Source organism: Antennarius striatus, chromosome 15, assembly GCF_040054535.1.
Source record: "Antennarius striatus isolate MH-2024 chromosome 15, ASM4005453v1, whole genome shotgun sequence".
Lineage (NCBI taxonomy): Eukaryota > Metazoa > Chordata > Actinopteri > Lophiiformes > Antennariidae > Antennarius > Antennarius striatus.
Window position 1 is genome coordinate 10,522,966 of NC_090790.1, and position 22,736 is coordinate 10,545,701.

At 39.8% G+C, this 22,736-nt stretch overlaps 1 protein-coding gene across 2 annotated transcripts; it reads right to left on the reverse strand.

The window, feature by feature from the left end:
* Positions 1-1,172: 1,172 nt before the first annotated feature.
* On the reverse strand, positions 1,173-21,837 carry fam163ba (family with sequence similarity 163 member B, genome duplicate a). Of its 2 annotated transcripts, none has more exons than XM_068335234.1 (3): positions 21,736-21,837; positions 6,226-6,341; positions 1,173-3,362 (listed from the first exon to the last, which is right to left on the reverse strand). In XM_068335234.1, the coding sequence occupies exons 2-3, from the start codon at positions 6,316-6,318 to the stop codon at positions 2,925-2,927; spliced, it is 531 nt and encodes a 176-aa protein (XP_068191335.1). In that variant the 5' UTR covers positions 6,319-6,341; positions 21,736-21,837; the 3' UTR covers positions 1,173-2,924. The 2 variants fall into 2 exon arrangements, with proteins under 2 accessions (XP_068191335.1, XP_068191334.1); XM_068335233.1 differs by lacking the exon at positions 21,736-21,837 and adding an exon at positions 7,243-7,363.
* Positions 21,838-22,736: the final 899 nt, after the last annotated feature.

Consider the following 22,736-nt stretch of genomic DNA (forward strand, 5'->3'; position numbering starts at 1 on the left):
ATTCAACTATTCAAATGCCAAGTATGGATAGAACTGTGAAACTGAAGAAGTGAGTAAAGATACAGAGGTGTTTTTGCCAGTCACCCTTCACTGTGGGAGTGAAGCAAGTGTCACTTGACTAGTGAGTACAGGTTACGGTGGTGAGAGTGAACTGGAGCTCCAGTGTCAAAAGGGAGAGCAGAGTGGGGGATAACATCAAGTTTGTGGAGAGGGGTTTTAGAGGCTGATCTGTAAATGATATCTGCATAATCTAAAATGGGGAGAAGTATCATTTTGACCAGTAGTGAGTGAGGATGTATTGCAATACAGAAAGCCTATTCATGATTTAACTTTAGCACTATGTTGATGTGTGTTTCGAATGTGTGTGAGTTGTCTAACCAGATGCCCAGGTATTTGTATGAACAAACAAAATCAATTGCTGTCACAGAGAGATGCGATGATTAAAGGGCAGTGGTTCTATGGAAGGGTTCTGTTGAAGATTGTAAAGCAATTTTTACAACAATATCTTTTGTCATTGAGCTGAAATAATTGACATATGCTGTTTTCAATCCATAATGGCCTTACTTAAAAAAAGAACAGACAGGTTGATGAGTAAATTTGTATCTCAAACCCTGTAGCTTATACTTTAAAACGAATCTGCAAGATTTCTTCTGATATCAAATCATATAGCACACCAAGCAGATATTTGATCTGCATTTAATTATATATAATAATCCAGGAAAATGTGCCATGATTTTGATTAAACAGTGTGTGACAGCAGGAAACAAACAAACATCATCCTGAGGGATCATACTGAGGGAATACAGATTCTCATTACAGTCATGGCCAATTCGTAAAACATTAGATCAACCGAAGCTAAATGTTGACAAAATTTTAAATTTGCAAATTATTTGACAGAATGGTTGTCATCTAAATGAAGTTACTATGACAATGTGCTTACTTCCCAAACTTGGAAGCAATAAAAAATATAGAAGACAATTTTCACACCATTTTATTAGCAACAATTTGTCTGTTAGTTATACATTAGAAACAATGACAGAAACGTTTCTGTTGCACTGAGTCCGAAAAAATAGATCATAAAATAAAACAAGTAATTCAAATACTGTAGGGTAAAAGCAACACTGCATTTGAATCAACACTTGTAGTAATATTAATATCAATATATTTAATAATAATAATAATCATAATAATAAATTCTCATAATTCTTTATGGCACTACATTTCTTGTGCAACTGTCACATTTTTGTTTTAAACATAAGATGAAAATAGCACTGAGAACTGTGTGTAATCCTATGTGTCATGATTCCATCGCGGGGAACAACATGTCACAAGAGGAAAAATAAACAAACACCACATTTTGGTTTCACCCTTTAGGAAAACAAATAGACTCGTTGAAAAGAAAGAGGGTGAACAGGAGAGAATAGGGTAAAAAGGGACGATCCGGCCAGCTTTACGCCCCTCATGTAGCCTTTAGCATTTCTTCTATAAAAAACATGATCATTGATCATTTCAGTCATGAATCGTGTGCCACGTTTGCAGAAACAATTCCATGAAGAAACTTTATCGGTACCTAAGAGCAAGAATAAAACATGCCTTACTCTATCAACAGAGAGCGGAGTGTATGTTATAAACAGTTACATATCTAAATGTGCCTTTGAAAGTGGATTAATATTTATCTCATGAATCAACAAAACAAATGCAGTGAAGAATCCACAAAATTAAATTCCAATTAAGAGCAAGAAATGACTATGACATGGTAAAGTTAATAGTTATGGTAAAAACTTTTTTTGCAGCACCTACACCTCAAGCCTGTGTGACGGCATCAGTCAGTAAAACAAACATTAGAAAATACCTGCAAACCCAACACATGGACCGGTCCATTTTAGCTGTAACATAAAATTAAAGTGGCATATGGGAGCCGATACACTGCCTTCACCCTTTATAGTAAATGTTTTAATTGTTATTGCAACCCACTGTTGGGTTTGTTATACATACAGTAGGGATGAAGGACTGTGTTTATTGTATATTATGAGTTACTGAGTTATACATACACTCGCACATACAGACACGCACACAAGCATGCAAGCACAGTCACACAAATGCACGAAAATGCAAGAATCCATCTTCTTTTGGCACCTGGTCCATCCTGCCTGCAAGAAGAGAGGTCTTTGTCTGCTGAAGTTTAGTATACTGTATATACACTTTGTGTTGTAGGCAAATGCTCAGAGAAACCAGCCTCCATCTAACAAAAGACCTCCGTGAAATGATGTGGAAAGGAAGAAGGGATTTTTGTATTATGTGAGCCCTTAAGTCTTCAAATAGTATGGCCTAAGTTAAGTTTATCCAAAATGTCAGTGGGTGGCAGTTGAAACCCAACATCCCCCATATAATCTCTGTAATCTGTAGATGGAGGAGCAGACAGATTTACCCATCATAGGAGGGACCTAACTTTACATAACCATTTTTTGTTTGTAGCAGCTATGGCAGAGAGAAAATGCCTGCCAATAATGTCATTGTGACATGGCAGGGATGTGTTTAGCTTTCAGGATAGAAGAATTCAGAGAAAGAAGGGCAACACATAGTTTATCAAAATAATTTTCATTCTTATTGTTAAAAAAGAACCATTCAAAATCAACAAAGCAAATGGAAGGAGTTCGTATTATTAATCATTTAATTTCTTTTGTTAGCTTCAACTCTCCACAGGCCCATGTGTGATGTCCTAGACCTGAGGAGTGCACTTTTGAAGATCCTGTCCTGAGAGCCATTAAAGTCCTCCGTTCTACATGATGCGACCAGTAGAACGAAACCAGATTACATCAGACCAAACTAAACTGGATTAAACTGGTCAAGATGACAAAAACATAGTCTGGTTCAAGCCCTGTCCAGTTTAGGTCATCACAGACTTGCGGTCCAATCTCACTCAGCTAAACATCAGTACTGATGCTGCAGCTGCGTGTGAACATCTCCCGCATGGTGACCGACCGGGCAAGGTTTGGTTTACGATAGTTAGAAATGTTCACAGGCACTGGCAAGTCCAGATCCTGCTGCTGGACGCTGCGGTAGCTAATCCGGTCACCTCCGTTCCTGTAGCCTTCTGGTTGATGGTGGATCTGTGGCTGAGGGGGCTGCAGGTAAAAAGGCAGCTCATAGTGTGTGCAGGACGGACAGAAGGTCTGCGACCGGGTCAGTTTCCTCGCCAGAGGGGGGGTGGAGAAAAGTGCAGGACCATTCGGGATGGAGGAAGCAGCAGCCGTCGCCGCAACAATGTTGTGATTGGAGTGCACCGGTGGGAGATGGGACGTCACGGCGAAGTCCGGCTCCTCCTCCTCCGACTCGGACTCCTCTTTCTTGCAACAATAATACTGGTGGCAGAAGATAGGGAGAAGATGAATGGAGGAGAAGAAGGTAGAATAGCAAAGCACTAAGGTACATCATTATGTAGAACGTAAGATAAATGGTGGAGAGGGAGGGAGTTAAAAAGAATCATAGAGCAAAAATGAGAAGCCTGCATGGTCGTGGTGTTAGCAATAACCAAGAAAAATTAATTCTTCGGTACATTATCTTCTATTTATTATCCACACAATAAAGTATAGGTCAGCCTTCTTGCCATAATAATTATGAGCATGCTTTCCAGTGTTTTCATTTGGGAATTTGTTTGGGCTATTTCTGGCCCACACAATATAGTTTTCAGATTAATTCCCTGCATCCTGCCAACTCATATAAAGCTCTGCTTAATGACCACTTTTTGCTGTGAAATATGAGACTGTTATATCATAATAGGTTCTAATTGGAAAGGACCACACAATTTAAACTTCTAATTCCTGCTCATCCATTACTATCTTTGGGACATGCGGCATCTCTGCTGCAGCTCCCAAAAAAAGATCCCCTTCTCATCTCACTTCTCATCTCACAAAACATACTCAGTAGTGGGACATCGACATCTTGTTCGGGCTGACTAAAGATGGCTTTTAAGCATAGCCTCATGTCGCCCCAAGGAATGAGGGGTATCTATTAGTGACGCATATTTCGACTGGATTTTACATATTTGGAGGAGACATCCCCTTTTGGGGGCTCATTGTGTGGGCTGCTGTGTCTGTGATGCACAAGGACACAGGAGGTTTGACTAAAGTTCAGAGTTTGCTCTGCAGGGTGTGAAAACATGTCCCATACTATAAGCATTAGACCTACTGAATCAACAGAAAGGTTATGGTTGTAACTTCTGTCCTAAGAAGGAGGAACAAAGTCAGTTGCTACGGTTACCTTTAAAAATATTTTGGCTAACACAGATATTCAACCACATTTATTTGAGTGGACTGCTTCAGAAAAGCACTAGCCACAGGCTGAAGATGCAGTTGCAATAGCTTTGCGGTTGTTGCTGGTGGGGACTGTCCTAAAGCTGCTGCAAGTTCCTTTGCTCAAACTGCCCACTCATACTGACAAATATGCAATGAATTTCGGCACGTGGGGTGTTTTTGTTGCAGATGCATCTGCAGATTTGCAGACGCAAACAATCAATCTTGTGCAACCTGACTTGCGTGGTAGTCCTGCTATCTGATCCATACAGGAAATACACCCTTGGGCAAATGATATGGCAGTAAGATATTAAATTAGATATAACATCTGTATTTTAATAATGGATAACTGAAATAAGTTTTGTTTTCAGGGCCCTTTTATGTCTAGATGTACGGGTATCACATTTGTCATTTCCAATGCAGAGCTGCATTGAAATGTGGTGGTTTCTGTAGTATTTCAGGGCTGACCATCAGGAACTCACACACAATGCTGTGTGTGACAGCTGTGCAACCAGGATAAGAGTTTTCTTTGTCAGTATAGGATAAACTGATTAATTTGTTGCTTCATTTATATTTATTATCAGTGCTAATTGGATGTCCACATAAAACACGGAACACTGCAAATTCACTGCACCCATTAAAAAAGAGTGTTCAGAGGGCACCCTGTAAAAATACTCATAATGAGCTTCAGAAACTTTGTGCTTGAGCAGGAATTTGTTATTCTTTGATGAAATCATCATTAAGCTCCCTCAAGGAAAATTCTATATTTTTCATGTCTGTAGTTTAAGCCAGTGAGATTTAAATCGTATGCATATTTTAGCTTAAGCCAGTGCTTCAGTTTCCATCTTAAGTGTTGAGAAAAAGATCCCACAAGCGTGAATACAATTTGGTATTCAAGACCTGTCAGCAGCAAATTTGGTCTTGTAATAAAAGCAGTGGTAGTCGGTGCAGCTGCTCAATCATTTCTTAAAATTCAAACCACTTTGGCCCAGAGGAGTGTAATGCATTCTGATATTAACTTTCTAGAGGTTTACACAGGTTCAGCTGCAGCAGATGAAGCAGGTTTGGGAAAATAAGTTAAATTCAAGCATAACTTTTACAATTTTTGGAAAAATAATTACAGTAGTTGACTTCTGGAAACTTCTTAGATGAAATAATGGTACTACTCAAGTCTTCTTCTGTACAAAGAAATTCTCTACACTCACCAAAAATAACTGCTTCAACAAATGGACTGAAGTGGAGTAAACATCGGTCCAATTAAAACTGAATTTGTACAATTCTACTTCTCAAGAAAGTCTTTCCAGTGCATCACTGCAGGTTGATGATGTGAAAAAGACTTTCACAGTATAATGTTAACAGATGTAAACCCACATGCTGGGATAATCACTCAATTATGTTGTCATTTTGTTCGTTTTGTTCACTGACAGTAATCTGAGTATCGATTCAAAATTCCACAGAAAACCAGACTGACTTAAAAAGAAAAAAAAAATACCACTATGTGATTTCCTTATGAGAAAATGAGAGTGAAATCTGTAATGCGGCTGATGTGGATCAAAGGAATCATTTGCTTAACTTTCAGACTTTGTAGAGAAGAGTGCTCAGACTGAGGCAGAGGTGCTGCTGAAAGCAAAGTGATACCATTTTATTTCTTTTACTAACTGGCATGAAATTAAAAGTGTCAGAACTTGGGTATTATACCACACAGTGGTGTATTAGTCTTGACATTTTTTTATCCTTTGTATTTAAAGACTGTCCCCGTAAAGTTCATCATGATCTGTACTGAATTTGATGGTCATCAGGCTCCGGGTTCCAAAGATTTGTATCCCCAACTACTGGAAAGCAATGACATAAAGGGGTTGGGTTTGAGCTCTGTGTGTGATGAAATGTTTGCCGACTTGCAAAACATAAGAAACATAAGTAAGTAAGGCCTCACCTGCAGCCTACAGTAGCACAGTACTGCGATGATGAGGAGTAATATAACCGTAGCTAGAATTCCACCAGTGATGACCACTGTCCCGGCTGTCATTCGAATGGCTCTCCATCAACACCCTGCAGAGAGCAAGAGAAGGAAAGAAAGGGTGGAATGGAACCGGGAAGGAGTGTAAAGAATAGTGACAGATGAAAATAAAAAAGAGAAAGCACACAATTCTTCAGTGCAGTGGCTTCATTAAGTAGATTATAACTACGTGTCATCACAGAGGTGCTTATTGAATTATCCAGTAGTTAGAGGACATATAATAGAATCATTCTACAAAAGCGACTCATAATAAAGTCTCAGGCTGGAACACATGAAAAAATGAAGTATGGGAGAGGGAAAGCTGCATTCAATGTGAACAGAGATAATCCAACACCAAAGACATGTAAATGGATGAAAAGAGGAAGGAAAGTTGAAGTGTCTGCGGGAGGTGACAAAACAAGACAGAATGAGAGGCAAACAAATATGAAGAGAGAGAGATAGAGAGATAGAGCGAGATAGAGAGATAGAGAGAGAGAAAGAGAGAGAGAAAGGTCAGGATGAACCGAGTAATATGCAGAGAAAGGGAATTGATAAATGGATATGAAAGGGGGAGACAAAATGATGAGAGGATGAAGCCAGTGGCCTGAAAGATTGATGGGGTGAACTCAAACATGGATGCAAAGCACATGGAGATGAGGAGGGGGTGGGAGAAAAAAGATAAAGATTGATAATGACAGAGGAAAACAAGGCGATTTGGAGATTATTGTGATATTCTTCCATGCAAACAAACAGGATTGACAAACACCTAATCCCATTTACTCATACCCATCAATTAATGAATGACCAGAAAACTTGCTGGTTTATGGTAAAATACAGGCACATCAAATACAGTTCATTTATGAGTGCAAACATAGATATGGCAAAAAACATTGAAGAGTCAACATTTTCTCAATTCAAATTCAAACATATTTTAATGTCTTATCTTATTTTCACCATATATTGGTAGAAGGATGCTGAGTTTTGAACTGCCAGGCAGGAGGCCTACAGGAAGACCAAAGACGAGGTTTATGGATGTAATGAGGGAGGACATGAAGGTAGTTGGTGTGAGAGAAGAGGATACAAAGGACAGGGCTAGACCAAAAGGAAAAGAAGAAGATCTTATTTTCACCATCAATTTGAGGCCTTTATCACATTTCTAAAAGTTTTTTCTAATTCTGTCAAATTCAATCTTCATACTGACTCGGGTGTTCTAGTATCCTGTCCTTTCAGCTCTGTTACTCATTTTCTTGAAGGAATAACGATGATGTTACTGTATGGCAGCATAGTGCCTGTTAATCATGTGCAAGTTAATCATAACATGTACATCGACACAACCTCACGCAGATGATGGATTTTTAACTTTGGACTGACAGCAATCTGGATGTCCTTTTCCTCTTGAGCTTAAATTATATATATATATATATATATATATATATATATATATATATATATATATATATATATATATATATATATATATATATATATATAGGCAGTGGTCGTCAGCCTTAACAAAACAACATTCTGAAAGCAATGACTTCTTAACCCAATGCATCTCTTCATGACAGAGTGGTTAGATACATGGGTGAAGGGCAAATCTAAGCAGTCTTATGATCTAAATGATGAAGGACATGACAGGGTGAGAACAATGTCATTCAGCAGTTAGCGTTGATTCAGCAAAAAGGGGTGCAGAAAAGAATGGAATTAGAGCAGCATCACACTAACTGCACAGAGCAGATCGAGAGAAAGATCGCAAACTGTGTTGCATCAATAAGCAGGAAACAACTGGACTGGACAGATGTATTTGGTCTGTGACCTCAAACTAGTTCACAGGAAATACAAACAGAGATGTTGATCCCTGAGCTTCAGACATATTCATTAAAGTCTACAGAACTGCAGCACATATTCCTATCCACTACCTTAAAAGCCAAAATTCATTAGAGTAATGTCTGCATGTGAACTGAAAATACACTGACCTCCTTAATTGAATAAATCAAAGCTTGCTTTTAATTACCCCCCTTCAGTCTCTACCTCATTAAATAGTTATTTTACTCTTGGGGGTGATGTGGATTCGTGAAAAACATTGTAAGGTCATTCTGACTGTCAAAACTACTACTCAAATATAACAGTATCCCACAACCTTAAGTGTGCAGTCATAGAAATTCTGTTGATTCTTACTTCTTCTGTTATTTTGTGAAAGGAACCACGGTCATTTTGAATAGAAAAATGCAACTAGAGTAAACGCTGCAGATTTAATTTTATGTAATTGTTTGTGACATGAATACATATTTTTTTTATGCAAAACAAATGTAATTGTGCAAAGATTAAGAATGCTACATGAATGATACATGAAGTATTTCTTTTTTGCAACAAACTACTCACGAAACAAAAAAATAAAAAGTGAAGGAAAAACATCCAGATTCAGTAACTTGCTTACAGTGCACTGTATATTAGGGAGAAACCCCGCAGATACTTGACAGATGTGTTATTCCCTTAATTACATCCACAATCTGGTGTGTGTCATAGAATACACCATCACATTTCATTTTGAATAATGGTCTGAAACCAAAAATAGGCCGGCATGCTTGTTGCTAAGCTATGACTCAGTGGTGCAAGCCATTATCAGCAGCAAGCACACAGCAGTACAAGCCTGTGTTGTTAAGATTTAACTCCACTGTGACGTGGACACACTCAGTAGAAATAGAGAAGCACTGCTGACACAAACTATGGAGTGCTCTGAGGTAAATGTAAATGAATGGTCACACTATTTCCTGCTTGGCCAGAATGCAATTTATATTGACAGTGTTCCGGTTTCCACCTCCACTTCCTGTAATGCTCATCATTCTCCATCAACATACCACAGCCTACTCATCAAGGGACTGGCAGCTCTGACCTTCTGACTCTGAAACATCTCTAACCCATGTTGGATTCCTTTGTGGGCAACTTGTGTGATATTTCTCCAGAGAGAATACACAACTGTCTCTGCATTAGCTATCCTACCCTGTCCTGTCTATAAACACAACAGCTCTTCTCCTCTCAGGCTGAAATACAAATGGCCCTTAATCCAATCTACAAGCCACCACATAAATCAATATGGAGGAGCAAGAAGAAGAGAGTATTTTAGGCTTTGAATTAAAATGGTATTTAATTAAAAGGGGATTGCAGTTCTTTCAGGGACATTTTTGTAGGGAAACTTACCTGACATTTAGGTGACATTGAGAGTCACAGATGTCACGAAAATCAGCTCTTTTCATTTATTTTTTTCTTTATTTTCAAATTTAATAACTTAGAATATGTACAAATAACAATCAAATAGGTAATAACTAATATAAAGACACAAACCCATCATGAATTGTTAACCAAATCTCAACTTTTAAGGGCCTATCACGTCATGGTTTTGGCTTGACTTAAATCTTTACCAAGCGTTAAAGTATTGATAGGCATTTATGATTGGATCAGATCATTATGCGTAATGTAAAAAGGCTAATTTCTAGTGACAAGCGCAATATGAATGATCCGAAACTGCAGCTCCCCTCAGCTTTAGGATCTTTCAGCTCATGTGTTTCGTTTGACGATTAAGCTCTAAACGGTTTTGGTTTGCTGTCAATACATTCATCAACCATGTTTCCATCAGGAAGCTGTTTTCATTAAACATGCTCTCAAGTCCCTCTGGATGCTTCCTATCTGCCCACCAAATGGTCGGCCACAGTTAGCAACTTGCTGGTTAACATGGTGCAACAGTTAACCTCTGACCTCTCTGTACTGGGTGCACGCACAATATTTACGTGTAAAATAGTAGTGATGTAACACAGAATAGCCACAAGCAGAATGTATAGATATGTGGACACAGTCTATTATTATGTTGAGCAAGAAACATGCATTTGCTGCAGCTTTCTCAATCAGTGTGTCAAGGAGGTGACGAACAGTGTTAATTATTTAAACACACATTTGCATGCCACTGAGGCTCCATTGTGAATTAGCCCTGGAACAGGAAAGCTTGTCGGCCCGGCTCCTATCGCTGGTGTTCACACACAAGAAAGATGAGAGGTTAGCAGCCAAAAAAAAGAAAAGAATAACAGCGGGGCCATGCACACACACAATGGAGTAATTTTAGTACTAGCTAACATGCTTAGACAGTTGGCTTTGGAATAAACTACTGTGCTTTGATGAAACATGGCAGGGATCACAACAGAGGTCTTGCTAGGAATAATGGCTGTTGACAGGCTTTCAGCTCAATGGGGAAGAAGCACGCAGTAGGTGGCGGGTTCGAGTCACACAAAGAGACCATAACATGCTCCAAGAATAATGCGATAAGCTCCATTACAGCTGTAGCTGTCAAAGAGTGATTCCACACATACGACGTGGCACACACACACACACACACACACACACACACACACACACGGAAATTACACACAAGCAGTTTATTTATGTTTAAAGATGTATTGAATGGTGTCCTGCAGAACAGTCCAACATCCTCCACCATACAGATGTAATGCCACATGCATTACATCTGCATTACATATGCATTATAACACTCATGAAGTGCCACTGTTACTCTACCTACCCTGGAAGTGAAGAAATATGCATATTTAATTTAATCAAGACAAACCATAATGAAGTGGCTCTAGTTGAAGTTAAATGCTCAAACTATTTCTAATGAACAGTTAATCTGTAATAACTAGACCTCATGAAATCACTGTCCTCAGGCTGTCGTAATAAATAGCTACAGACTGTAATTGCTTTGAAAAACACAAATGAAATATAGCTTATATCACAATTACTGAGCCTTAGACATGATGACAGATGCTTTTTTTTTTCTTCTGTCTCTTCCAGCTTTCAGTATTCACACTTAGTAAATGGCCCTGCTAAGCCAAGGTCTGTGCTAGTTGCGCTGAGAAGAGAATCGATCTTCTCAATCGCTGAAAGGAAGTCAATAAATGCTGAACTATTCCTTTAAGACTTTATGACTGACATCATTTGCTTCCCTATTGAATAAAATAACTATATCACATATTTGTATGAGCGCAGATGAGAAGAGGGTTTTCACTACAACATTCAAATTGAGAAAGATTAATGATCTTCAGTGTAAGTAATGGAAATTCATTCAAATTAATTAATATTAATCAAATCGATTTGCTCAAAAACTAATTTCTAGGCTGGCAAATGCATGGAATATCAGTGTGTCAGTACAATTTAAGAAACAAATTATACTCATGAAAATGCACATGTTCAAACATTCACCAAGATGAAGAGGATGGGCTAAACACCAACAAGGAGTTCAATTCACAAATATGAGCTTCATCCATGATGTAGTGGTGTGACATTGATTTGACTGGATGTTCATTTTTAATCTCCATTAAGCCTCAATGCATGTGGTAATACAGCCGCTCAGAAATCTTCACCAGCCCACCACTTGTGCACTAATACATCGAAGTACACATTTTTAATAAGCGTACAAATGTCTCCTTAAGCCTTGTTGCAATATTATTCTGTCTGGCTGCAGTGACCCCGACAAAAGTGTCACTTGATTCTGCCCCTGGCTCACCCTGTTCCGGCATAAGATTTCACCAGATGCACAAAAATGTGTTTTGCTGCTGTTTCCTTGGGTCCATGCACCCATCTCTAAGACTAATGACAAGGCAGAGCTAACCTCCGGCAAAACTTTGCTTCCTCTGACATGTACTGAAGGGCACTAGCTCATATTAGACTGTTGCACATCGTGACCTTGAATCAGGAGTCTGGAAATCCAAAAAAGCTTATGGGACAGGGAGAATCCAGAGAACTCACCTATAATATAGACATAAATGTCTACTTGAATTTAGTCTTAGGTCTAAAGTACAGGTTCTATCATCTGTCATATAACTCCATTTTATGATTGGAAATGAAGGAAAACTTGCTTTCTTGTGTACCAATGATTTGGAACCCAGGAAAAATTCTTAACCATCTTATTGTCTGGAAATGATCTGTAATCGCCACTCTTACTGGTTGTTTCCAAGGTAGTGTAAATAAAGCACCACCATGACGTTTGGAAAAAACTCACCTGATCTGGGGTCTCTTCATCTAATTGTACAGCTGGATAAATGTCTCATCCATCCCAATGACCTTCCTTCTTTGTTCTTCCAGTTCAAATTGCATGCTGATGTAAGACGCAATGCTGTAACTTAAAACGTGCTGTGCATCTCTATTCAAGGTTTTCCTCTGCACTTCCAATCCATTCTGGGAATGTTGCACCAATGTGGTGCTGTCAAGTTATTGACTGATTTGAAAGGGTTTTGTTCCACCTTTTGAATTGCAGGTAACATCAATGCAGTTAATACTGATACAAGGAAAATAAGTGATGTTGCTGCTGCACATTATTTGCAAAAAAATCTCCACACAATAATATAGGTACTAAAAACTATATTTCGAGATGAATTACATAAAAGCCTGCACCCTGCATTAATAGACACAACAGACAATCAATAATGAGAGTCTATAATGCCACTATACATTGCTTAAAGCATTATTTGTCCTTTCTTTTTGTAATAGGACCATGAGGAATATTTTAAATGTATTAGAAACTACAGTATGTTCATTGTTGTTATATCCTCTTTGTTGAGACACAGGTGAAAAAACATTCTGTAATCTGTTCTTCTTTCTCTTTACAAAAATCCTTTTTGTGACTCCAGCATCCGTAATCATATGGGAGCTACTCCGACTATCATCTGTTTTCACCTAAGTCCCCGGTGGGAACAGTCATCCCTGGTATTGTTTGCCAATTAAGTGCTGTAATCAGAGAAGAAATCACATTACCTGGGTGTTTTCATGAGTCATAGCTGCGCTCAGATAAGGGTTCTTATCAAGCCATTGTAAAAGAAATTATAGCACCTTAAAGTATATGTGTTTTTTGTGTGTTCATGCAAAGGTTGCAAGGGACAAACATAAGAAGCTGACAATTTTTGATTTGTACATAAAAAGTAACAAATAGCATTTAATAAAGTGTCACATATACACGTAAGTACTTCTTCTTCTTCTTTTCCTTTCGGCTTATCCCTTCAGGGGTCGCCACAGCAAATCAGTTGCCTCCATCTAACCCTGTCTTCTGCATCCTCTTCTCTCACACCAACTACCTTCATGTCCTCTCTCACTACATCTATAAACCTCCTCTTTGGTCTTCCTCTAGGCCTCCTGCCTGGCAGTTCAAAACTCAGCATCCTTCTACCAATATATTCACTATCTCTCCTCTGGACATGTCCAAACCATCTCAGTCTGGCCTCTCTGACTTTATCTCCAAAACCTCTAACATGTGCTGTCCCTCTGATGTACTCATTCCTGATCCTATCCTTCCTGGTCACTCCCAGAGAGAACCTCAGCATCTTCATCTCTGGTACCTCCAGCTCTGTCTTCTGTCTTTTCCTCAGTGACACTGTCTCTAGACCAAACAACATCGCTGGTCTCACCACAGGTTTGTACACCTGCCTGCACACACCTGCCTGTTCACGCTTCTTCACCTCTTTTCCACACTCTCCATTGCTCTGGACTGTTGACCCTAAGTACTTCAAATCCTCCACCTTCTTGATCTCTTCTCCCTGTAACCTCACCCTTCCACTAGGGTCCCTCTCATTCACACATAGGTACTCTGTCTTTCTGCGGCTAACCTTCATTCCTCTCCTTTCCAGGACAAACGTCCACCTCTCTAGCTTCTCCTCCACCTGTTCCCTGCTCTCACTGCAGATCACAATGTCATCTGCAAACATCATAGTCCATGGAGATTCCTGTCTAACGTCGTCTGTCAGCCTGTCCATCACCATAGCGAACAGGAAGGGGCTCAGAGCTGATCCCTGATGCAGTCCCACCTCCACCTTGAACTCCTTTGTCACACCTACAGCACACCTCACCACTGTCTTACAGTCCTCATATATGTCCTGCACCGCTCTAACATACTTCTCTGCCACTCCAGACTTCCTGGGCACCCTGTCATAAGCTTTCTCCAGATCTACAAAAACAAAATGCAGCTCCTCAAATCAAATACTGCATCTGTAGTACTCTTTGTTACATATAAGTACACTGTTTGAAAAACATATCTTTTCCCTTGCATGTTTATAAAAAACATGCTTTTACTTTGAAATAATTTTTACAACAATGGCATACAATCACATTTTACCAGACTGTCACCACACTTCCTGCTCCTCCCGTCTGCCACGCAATGCTCTAACCTCTGCTGTGCAAATAATAGCACCAGTCTGTCTGTGACAGGCTGTAATCTTGCACCAGCAGATGCTAAAGTTGGCTTGGAGATATTGCAGTTCTTTTAACTCCAGAGTTTATGGATTGAAGAGCATTTTGTAGCCCTGAAAATGACTGATGCGAGTGATATAAAGTGTGTCCTTGGTTCGCTCTGGGTACCGTCATGGAAAGATGAGGACACGTGAGGGTTTTCACTGCGACAGTTATGGTGTAGGATTTAATCTATTAAATCATATTAAAACAATAATGAAATTGCACAAAGCGCTAGCTTTGGTTCTAAATGCAACGGCCGGAGTATGTTTGAAGAAAAATCTAGATAAAATGACAAACTCTGACATAGAGAAATCCATTAGCTTGAAAAAATATTTAAATAGATATTGGAAGTTGACAGGATCTATCTTATAGTCTCTGATTCATCTGCTTCTGGTACAACAAGATCAGTCATTAATAAGCCCTGTTTGCACAGCAAATCTTCTAAAAATCTTCTATCTCTGCTGCAAAGAGTCAATGGCCAAAGCACCACCTGATGTATGAATGTCATCATAGTGTGTCAAGACCCATAGACATATTGTTAATAAAACATCCAACTGCATAAATGATGTTTTACTTGAGAATAAAGACTGGGTTGACTTCATGCTCATGCTTCCATTTAGTATTTAGGTCATAGTAAAGTTTGTCTTTGTGTGATTACATGTTGAGGAAATTATTTATTACTCACACATATTCCCCTTCTTTCGCACACACTCAGCATCTCAAGGAGATTCATTCTAATAGCACAAACATTCTGCTTAGTGCTGCACAAAGGCAAAGCTACAACTCAACAGCATCCCCACATGATCAGACCACATCTCCCAGGCAGGAAATCAAATCTGTAGAGATATTTTTGCAAACTATTGGCTCTTTCGTATTAGCAATAATGAACTGTAACAAACAAATAAGCTGATTTAGCTCACGCCTTGTGATGCTTTATTTCCGCATATGAACATACAGTTGTTTTACTGTAATGGAGCTCTAAGCGATTCTCCCCTGGTTTGTAAGTTCAGCTCATATCTGCTGAGAAACCACAGCGACACAGGAGACAGTTGGTTGTGACACTCAGGGCTCTCTTTTTTAGGGCTTCCTGGTGTGAAAAACACAATACATACTAACACTGAGCAGATAATACCGTTTTCAGTCAACCCTTCGAGACAGTAAAACGAGATAATATTTAAGGATGTGCACAAACCAAACCTCCCATCCGGCTTTACGATCTATTCAGAGCCATACCGAGCCCTCAGATGAATTCAATACCTTTTCCTCTCCCCAAATTATAAAAAAGAAAACATTAAATTAAATTTTCTGCTTGACACTTGACAAGGAGATCATTCCAGTTTAAGATTTTCTCACTTTGCTTTCCCTCCTCAAGCAACAGCATGTTACAAAAAGAATTCAGCTCTGCACCGGGGGCTGGTTTAATTAGATAGAGTGGTTTGAGTTGACTGCTGAAAATGAATCTTGAAGCATCTCCATGTGTCTCACATAAACTGCCAAATGAGATATGATAAAATGTGAGCAGCGTAAACTCATGTAAATAAGTTCTTGTTTGGAAACATATTGGGTTTAATCATTTATTATAGATGGCAAAGTGGCTCTAATGAGCAGCTCTGTCTAGCATTTGTATCAGTTACATGAATAAAAAGACATTTGCACTTTGGCAAGGACCTGAACATTTTCTGTGTGGGGATTGTTTGTTCACCCCATGTCTGTGTGGGTTCTCTCTGGGTTCTCCAGTTTCGTCTGTCCACCAAAATCATACAATGTATTTTGTATATGTATATGTGGGATATCATCTTTTGTGGTATTTCATATCTTTTCTATTTTGAAGTGCAGCTGAAGAGAACATGTAAAACATGTTTTGTTCTTACCAAATTGATCAACAGTCCTTGATAGTTGTTGTGAAAGTCAGCTGCATCTAGTAAAAAAAAGCTTTTTAATGTTTTCTAGATGAACATGATGTCCTTCACTCTGTAAACCTCTTAAACGACTGAGGTTGAAAGACAAGAAAATTGCTTTTGTGCACTATTTGAATGTAGAGCGATGAGGTTCTGGCAGTCCAGGACACGAAACGTAATCCATCATAACATCCTCCTGACGGATAATGGATCTTTCATCTGATACTTCATCTAAATCTATGCATAACAATTTACCACAAAGTATCAGAGGGATAAGTACTCATATTCCAGACACTCAAGTTTGCATTTCCTCCATCACAGCAGAGGACATTATAGTGATTTACTTTAATTTCCTAAAGACTCACCATAATCTTAACTTTCTTTTCATGCTTCAATTAATGATTCACATGAAGTAGATTCATGCTTCGTCCCTAGAAACAAAGGTTAGTCCCCATAGCACAACCATGTAGCCTGATTTATGTCCCCTTTTAGATATAACAGAAACACACACACACACACACACACACACACACACACACACACACACACACACACACACACACACACACACACACACACACACACACACACACACACACACTAGTCAGATGCCCCAGTGAATCTGGTGAAACAAGAGGTGGTGTAACGAAGGTCAGGTCTTATGACATCATAACCTGGTTATCTCAGCACTCACTGCTGCTGGGAGGAGAGGAGAGGAGAGGAGAGGAGAGGAGAGGAGAGGAGAGGAGAGGAGAGGAGAGGAGAGGAGAGGAGAGGAGAGGAGAGGAGAGGAGAGGAGAGGAGAGGAAAGGAGAGGAGAGGAGAGGAGAGGAGAGGAGAGGAGGCCTCAGCAGCAGTTCAATGAATGTTTGTGTAATGGGAATTTACTTGTGAATGTATTTATTCTGGCATGTTAAAACTTGACTTCCTGTAGGGTACAGGACAGCTTTGCTGTTCTTACTTTTTCCCACTTTTTATATTCCCATCCATATTTCTGGCACACTTCCATTCATGACGTTGATTTTGGTGTATCTTTCACTTGCTTTGCACTGTCTCACTTCTTATCTCCGCCTGTTCACTCTACGTCTTTTTCCCAGGAGACCTTCTGTTTCTGTTTAGCCTCTGCTTCCATTAACTTTGCTGTCTTTGTCTCCGGTCTTTTCTCCACTACTCTCTTACCCTCTCTTTAAACAGCCGTTTGACCACTACTCCCACCTACAAGCAGACAAAAGGACTTTTGACACGGAGATCAAGGAATCTGATTAAATCCTCTGCAGCAGTTTCTTCTAAAAGATGTAGATCAACTATACAGATGAGGTCCAGATTATTTCAGAAAAGAATTTTATCTCAAAATATTAGAGTTATGCACATCTTAAATCCCTGAATATACAATCGTCTTCTTATCTGAGGACACATGATTTACATGTTGCTTTCATCTTCTTACATGTTGTTCATCTTCCCAGGCATAAATGTTCATGCAAGTGACACAGCGAACATGCATCATTAACAACAGGGAAGCAAACATGCAGATAGATGAGGTCCAGTTTGACCAAAGACAGTGTGGATGAAAGTCCCTATTGGGTGTAGATAGGAAAAGCTAAGGCATGATAAGAAGAACACTGAAAGGATGCAAGCAGTAGATAGATGTGAAAATATGTTGAGAACAAAATGAAGAAGGAGGCTGGATGTGTGTTTTTAATGAGAGGGACAGATGACCGAAGGAAATGTGTTGAAGGCTCAAAGCTCATAATTGCTCGGCGGTTAGTGCTAATGGTCAGTTTTCAAGAGGTAGAGTGTGTAAAAGGAGGACCGGGGCCTCAGTTACTATGGAGACAAGGCTATTACAGACTGACATTTTACCATTGCTTTTTCTGTTTTTTTGTTTGAGCGGGTGGTTTACACTTCAAAGTTCAAGTGTCGCTGCACTTTTACTGACTTTTATCAGACTGAAAACTGCATGCTTCTCATCGTTGAGTTAAGTGGGATGAATGCAGTGATCCATAACAATCTGAAATAACAGAGTGAGCCCTGACCTTGCTGAAATTGCTTGTTCTTAAATTCTTTTTTGTTTAATCACTTTTTGGTTTTGGATTAAGTAATATAAAGCTGTACTTGGGAAAACCCTGTGGTGTGCACTGAGTAAAACTGCTTTGGGCTGTATCTAGTCTTTGTGATGACAATGCTTGAAAGTTATACTTGTAGATAAAAGTCAAGCCATTGCGTTAACGTAAGATTTTAGTAAAATTAAAAACACACTGTGTAAACACTTAGGTAGATTACACAAGATGCTGAGCAGTCTTATGAGCAAATCCCCAAAATGCTTGTCCATATTGAACACTGATTGCCTTAGAAAAGTCACCTTGAGGATTATCTTTCCAATCTTACCTTTATTGTAAGCACACAGTTTTTCAATCACACTAAGCTAATTTGCTAATTGGGACCCAGTGATCCTTGTTTACAACCCATTTGATCTTCTGACAACTCATTTTTAGCTCTCCTGATATGTAAATGTGTGTGGTGAGGCCATTCTGTCTCAGATCTCATCAAACAATATTGCTGAATAAGAAGTACCCACAATGAATCATGGGCATAACTATGGAAATGAGGCCCATCTTGGCAAAGAAACCCTCACAGTTGCACTAAATTCACACGGACAGGGAAGGTTTCTGGTTACCGTATTAACAAATACCAAATACTATTGCTGGTACAGTTCAAATCATGAAGACTGGCAGATAAATGTGATGCTGAAGCTGTCGCCTGTTGCTGCCTCTCATTATCCTGCTCTTGTCCTCCATCCCAGCTTCTATAACTGCGCCTCCACTCTTTGAAATGAGCTTCAGCTTGTTGTTGTTTTTTACGATCACTCATTGGGATGAGGGCAGCCAACCAACGACCTGTGTACGTACAGAACGTGTGTGTGCATGTGTGTGAATGCTCATGGCTGGATGTGACATTGGTGTCTGTGCAGGAACCCGCCTGTGAGTGAGCGTGATGTGTGAGCATGTCAGCATGTAGCTGCTAGGGGAAGAGGACTGTATGGTGCTGAGGGGGAGGGGAGGAGAGATGGGTGGAGGCAGGGAGGAGCTGGTGGTGACTGTTTAACATGATCACTGGGCAGCCATACTCCCTCCCCCAGTCTCAATTCATTCTCTCCACTTCTCCTCTTTATCTAGCCCCACAGTGGATCTCTCATGATCCCCCCCTTCGATGGTACATTTGAAAGGTAATTAAGCCGATATGTGTCTACATTTATGAGGCTGGCTTTTAGATCTTCCCTCCTCTTCCTCTTCTCCTTCATTTCCTCCCTCTATTATATGCTTTATTTTCTCTACACCTTTTTTCATCACCCATCTGTCTTTGAAATTTGCTTTCACATCCCACTCATCTGCTTGTCCTTCAGCTCCCTCCTCCTCCTCCTCGTCTCTCTCCCGCTGTAATGAATGAGAGGCTGGAAGAGCAGCAGCAGACAAGAAGCACACAGTCACTCATAGTCATGCTTCGAGGGGGATTTCAGTGTGTGTGTGTGTGTGTGTGTGTGTGTGTGTGTGTGTGTGTGTGTGTGTGTGTGTGTGTGTGTGTGTGTGTGTGTGTGTGTGTGTGTGTATTTGTGTGCACACAACAGTATGACTGATCTCCCACAGGGCCAAGGTTGTTCAAAGGGTCACTGAGGAAGTCGCCATGGGAACACAAGCCCCGCCTTTCTGTTTCATTTCCTTGTGCCTTCTAAGAACATATGCTTACATTTTTTTAATGTCTATCTTGATACATTCTCAAGTGCACAACAAAAATATAGTACAAGTCATCGTTCTCTCTCTTCTATTCTTATGAAGTCATACTTTCTTCGAAGAGTTTAAATTCACTCCTAACAATGTTAAACGGAAGGCACGAACTACTGACAAAAGTCTTTGCATTTCTACACATAGTAGACGACACTGGTGCACAAAGCTAAGTGTGCAGCCTGAAACATAAAGTCCTCTTTTCCACTCTGGGAATTTTAAAACAAAGTGAAACACACAGCAAAGTGTTGTGATGTGTTGTCCCTTGAATAGCACAGAGATTCACAAACATATTCACAACTTTACTGACATTGTATGAAGTCCCTGCACACACTGCATTCCTCTCCTCATTTATTCAGGTTTTGCTCTTTTAATTCGTCACCCATCTGTAAGTGGCACAATTTGATTTCACACTTTTCAGTGCATGAGGAAGAGGTGCAACACTTCAGCTGAGGTAAACTGATCCAGTAACTCCTTCCTGCAGACACACAAGCTTGTTAGAGACTAATGATAAGTATCATCTTTTAAATCATTCAAGTGTGCAAGTGAGCCTGAGCATTGGACTGGAACAGGGTAGCAGAGTTTTAATTCTTACAAAGTTATTTTCCTTTTGCATGTTTTTCAAATATTTACTGTACTGAGTTTGGATGAACTAAATATTGTCTCAATTCTCTACAAAAAAGAACTTCATCTTCCTCATCTCACTCATGGATGTGCATTTTATCTGGTTTGTTATCACCTCATCCAAAACACACACTGTGGTGGTAGGTTTTCATTCTCAAATGTTTTCTCATTTTAACCAGATTCATTGGAAATGTACTTCCTGTTGCAAGGCCTCCAAACTGTTAGAGGTGCATCTCCAACCAGTCTAAAAAAAGCAGTTTGGATGTGGCCACGACTAACAGTTGGTGACAGGAGCTGTGGCTCACAAGCCATGCTGTTTTGTCAGCATGTGGCGAACAAGCCAGCCAGCAAGTCTGTCTCACAAAGCACTTCTCTAAACCTCCCCTTAATCCTCCCTGTCTCATATATCTGTCTGCATGTTTTCACATCTATTTGTGTTAATTCCAAAAACTGTATCTTGGATGTGGTTCAAGTGAAGATTCTAAAAACACACTCAGATTCTTAATTCTCTGGACTGTGGATTGAATTATGAATACGGTTTACAACCCAAAGTGGTGCTGTCCATGGTTCTGAATTGAGTAACTGAAGAAGGGCGATATCTATCTAGCAATCAATCAATCAATCAATCAATCTATCTATCTATCTATCTATCTATCTATCTATCTATCTATCTATCTATCTATCTATCTATCTATCTATCTATCTATCTATCTATCTATCTATCTATCTATCTATCTATCTACTGTAGCTGAACTTGACAGAACATACATGATTCAAAACGTATATTTATTTATTTAGGTAATATTAAAACCAAAATAACTGAGTCAACAATAAGTGAAGGGAGGTTAACCTCCTGTCTTTGAGGCTGGGGGGCAGGGGGGTCTTACCTTCAGAGATAAGAGAAATTCGAAGGGTCACATCGAGGGTAGTGGTGTGTCTGAGCTCAGGATCTCTGCCGGATATATTTTGTGTCCATCACTGAATTAAATCAGCAATAAATTAAAAAAAAGACTCCAATATCGGCAAAAGGGGCTCTATCCCCGCTTCTGTTGTCAAACAAAAAAAATACGAGATGCCTTCTTTAGATTAAAAAAAAAAAATGATTGTGAGTCTTTGGTCTGGACTACTTTTCTTGACACATTCTGTTCACTGTCCAATTCCAGACTGGAAGGAAAAAACAATCCCAAATACGAACCAATAAAGAAATAATAATAATAATAATAATAATAATAATAATAATAATAATAATAATAATAATAATAATAATAATAATAAAATCTCTGTAAAGATGAGCTTGGAGCAGGAGGACAACCACACACTAGTCCATCCACCGCTTGTCTGGACTTGTTGGAAAAGTAGAGGCTGCTTCACCAGCGGCTGTCGCAAATCACACTCCTACGCAAACACCACCGTCAGAAGCCTCGGCAGCATGTGTGTCGGAGGAGGAGACGGGCAGTTCGAAAATCTCGACATCTCAATTTCAACGAGCAGTTTCCCCACCATTCGAGTCGGTCGAGGTCAGGTATTTTGTTGCAGCTCTGTTCCGGTTTTGCGCGGTCAGATCATTTAATTTCGCGCCATTCTTTCTATCAATCTATTTTACGCGATCCACTCTCCTCCCGACGTCTCGCTGTCTTTGCGTCCCATGTTTCAAGATATCAAGCCTGTCGGTCAGTGGAGTGTCCTGTTAGTCCTAGTCTGGTCTGCACTATAGTCAGATGTCCGTACTTCTGCAGAGGCGTCCGCCACTGCGCGGAGACGAGTGCAAATGCGCTTAAAATTCAGAGGCGGCTCTCAGCGCCTGCAGACCCGCTGACTGAACGCAGCCTGGAGTGTGCTGCCGGAGAGATGACGCTTTAGTCACAGGCTCAGATTGGCCGTGGGTGCT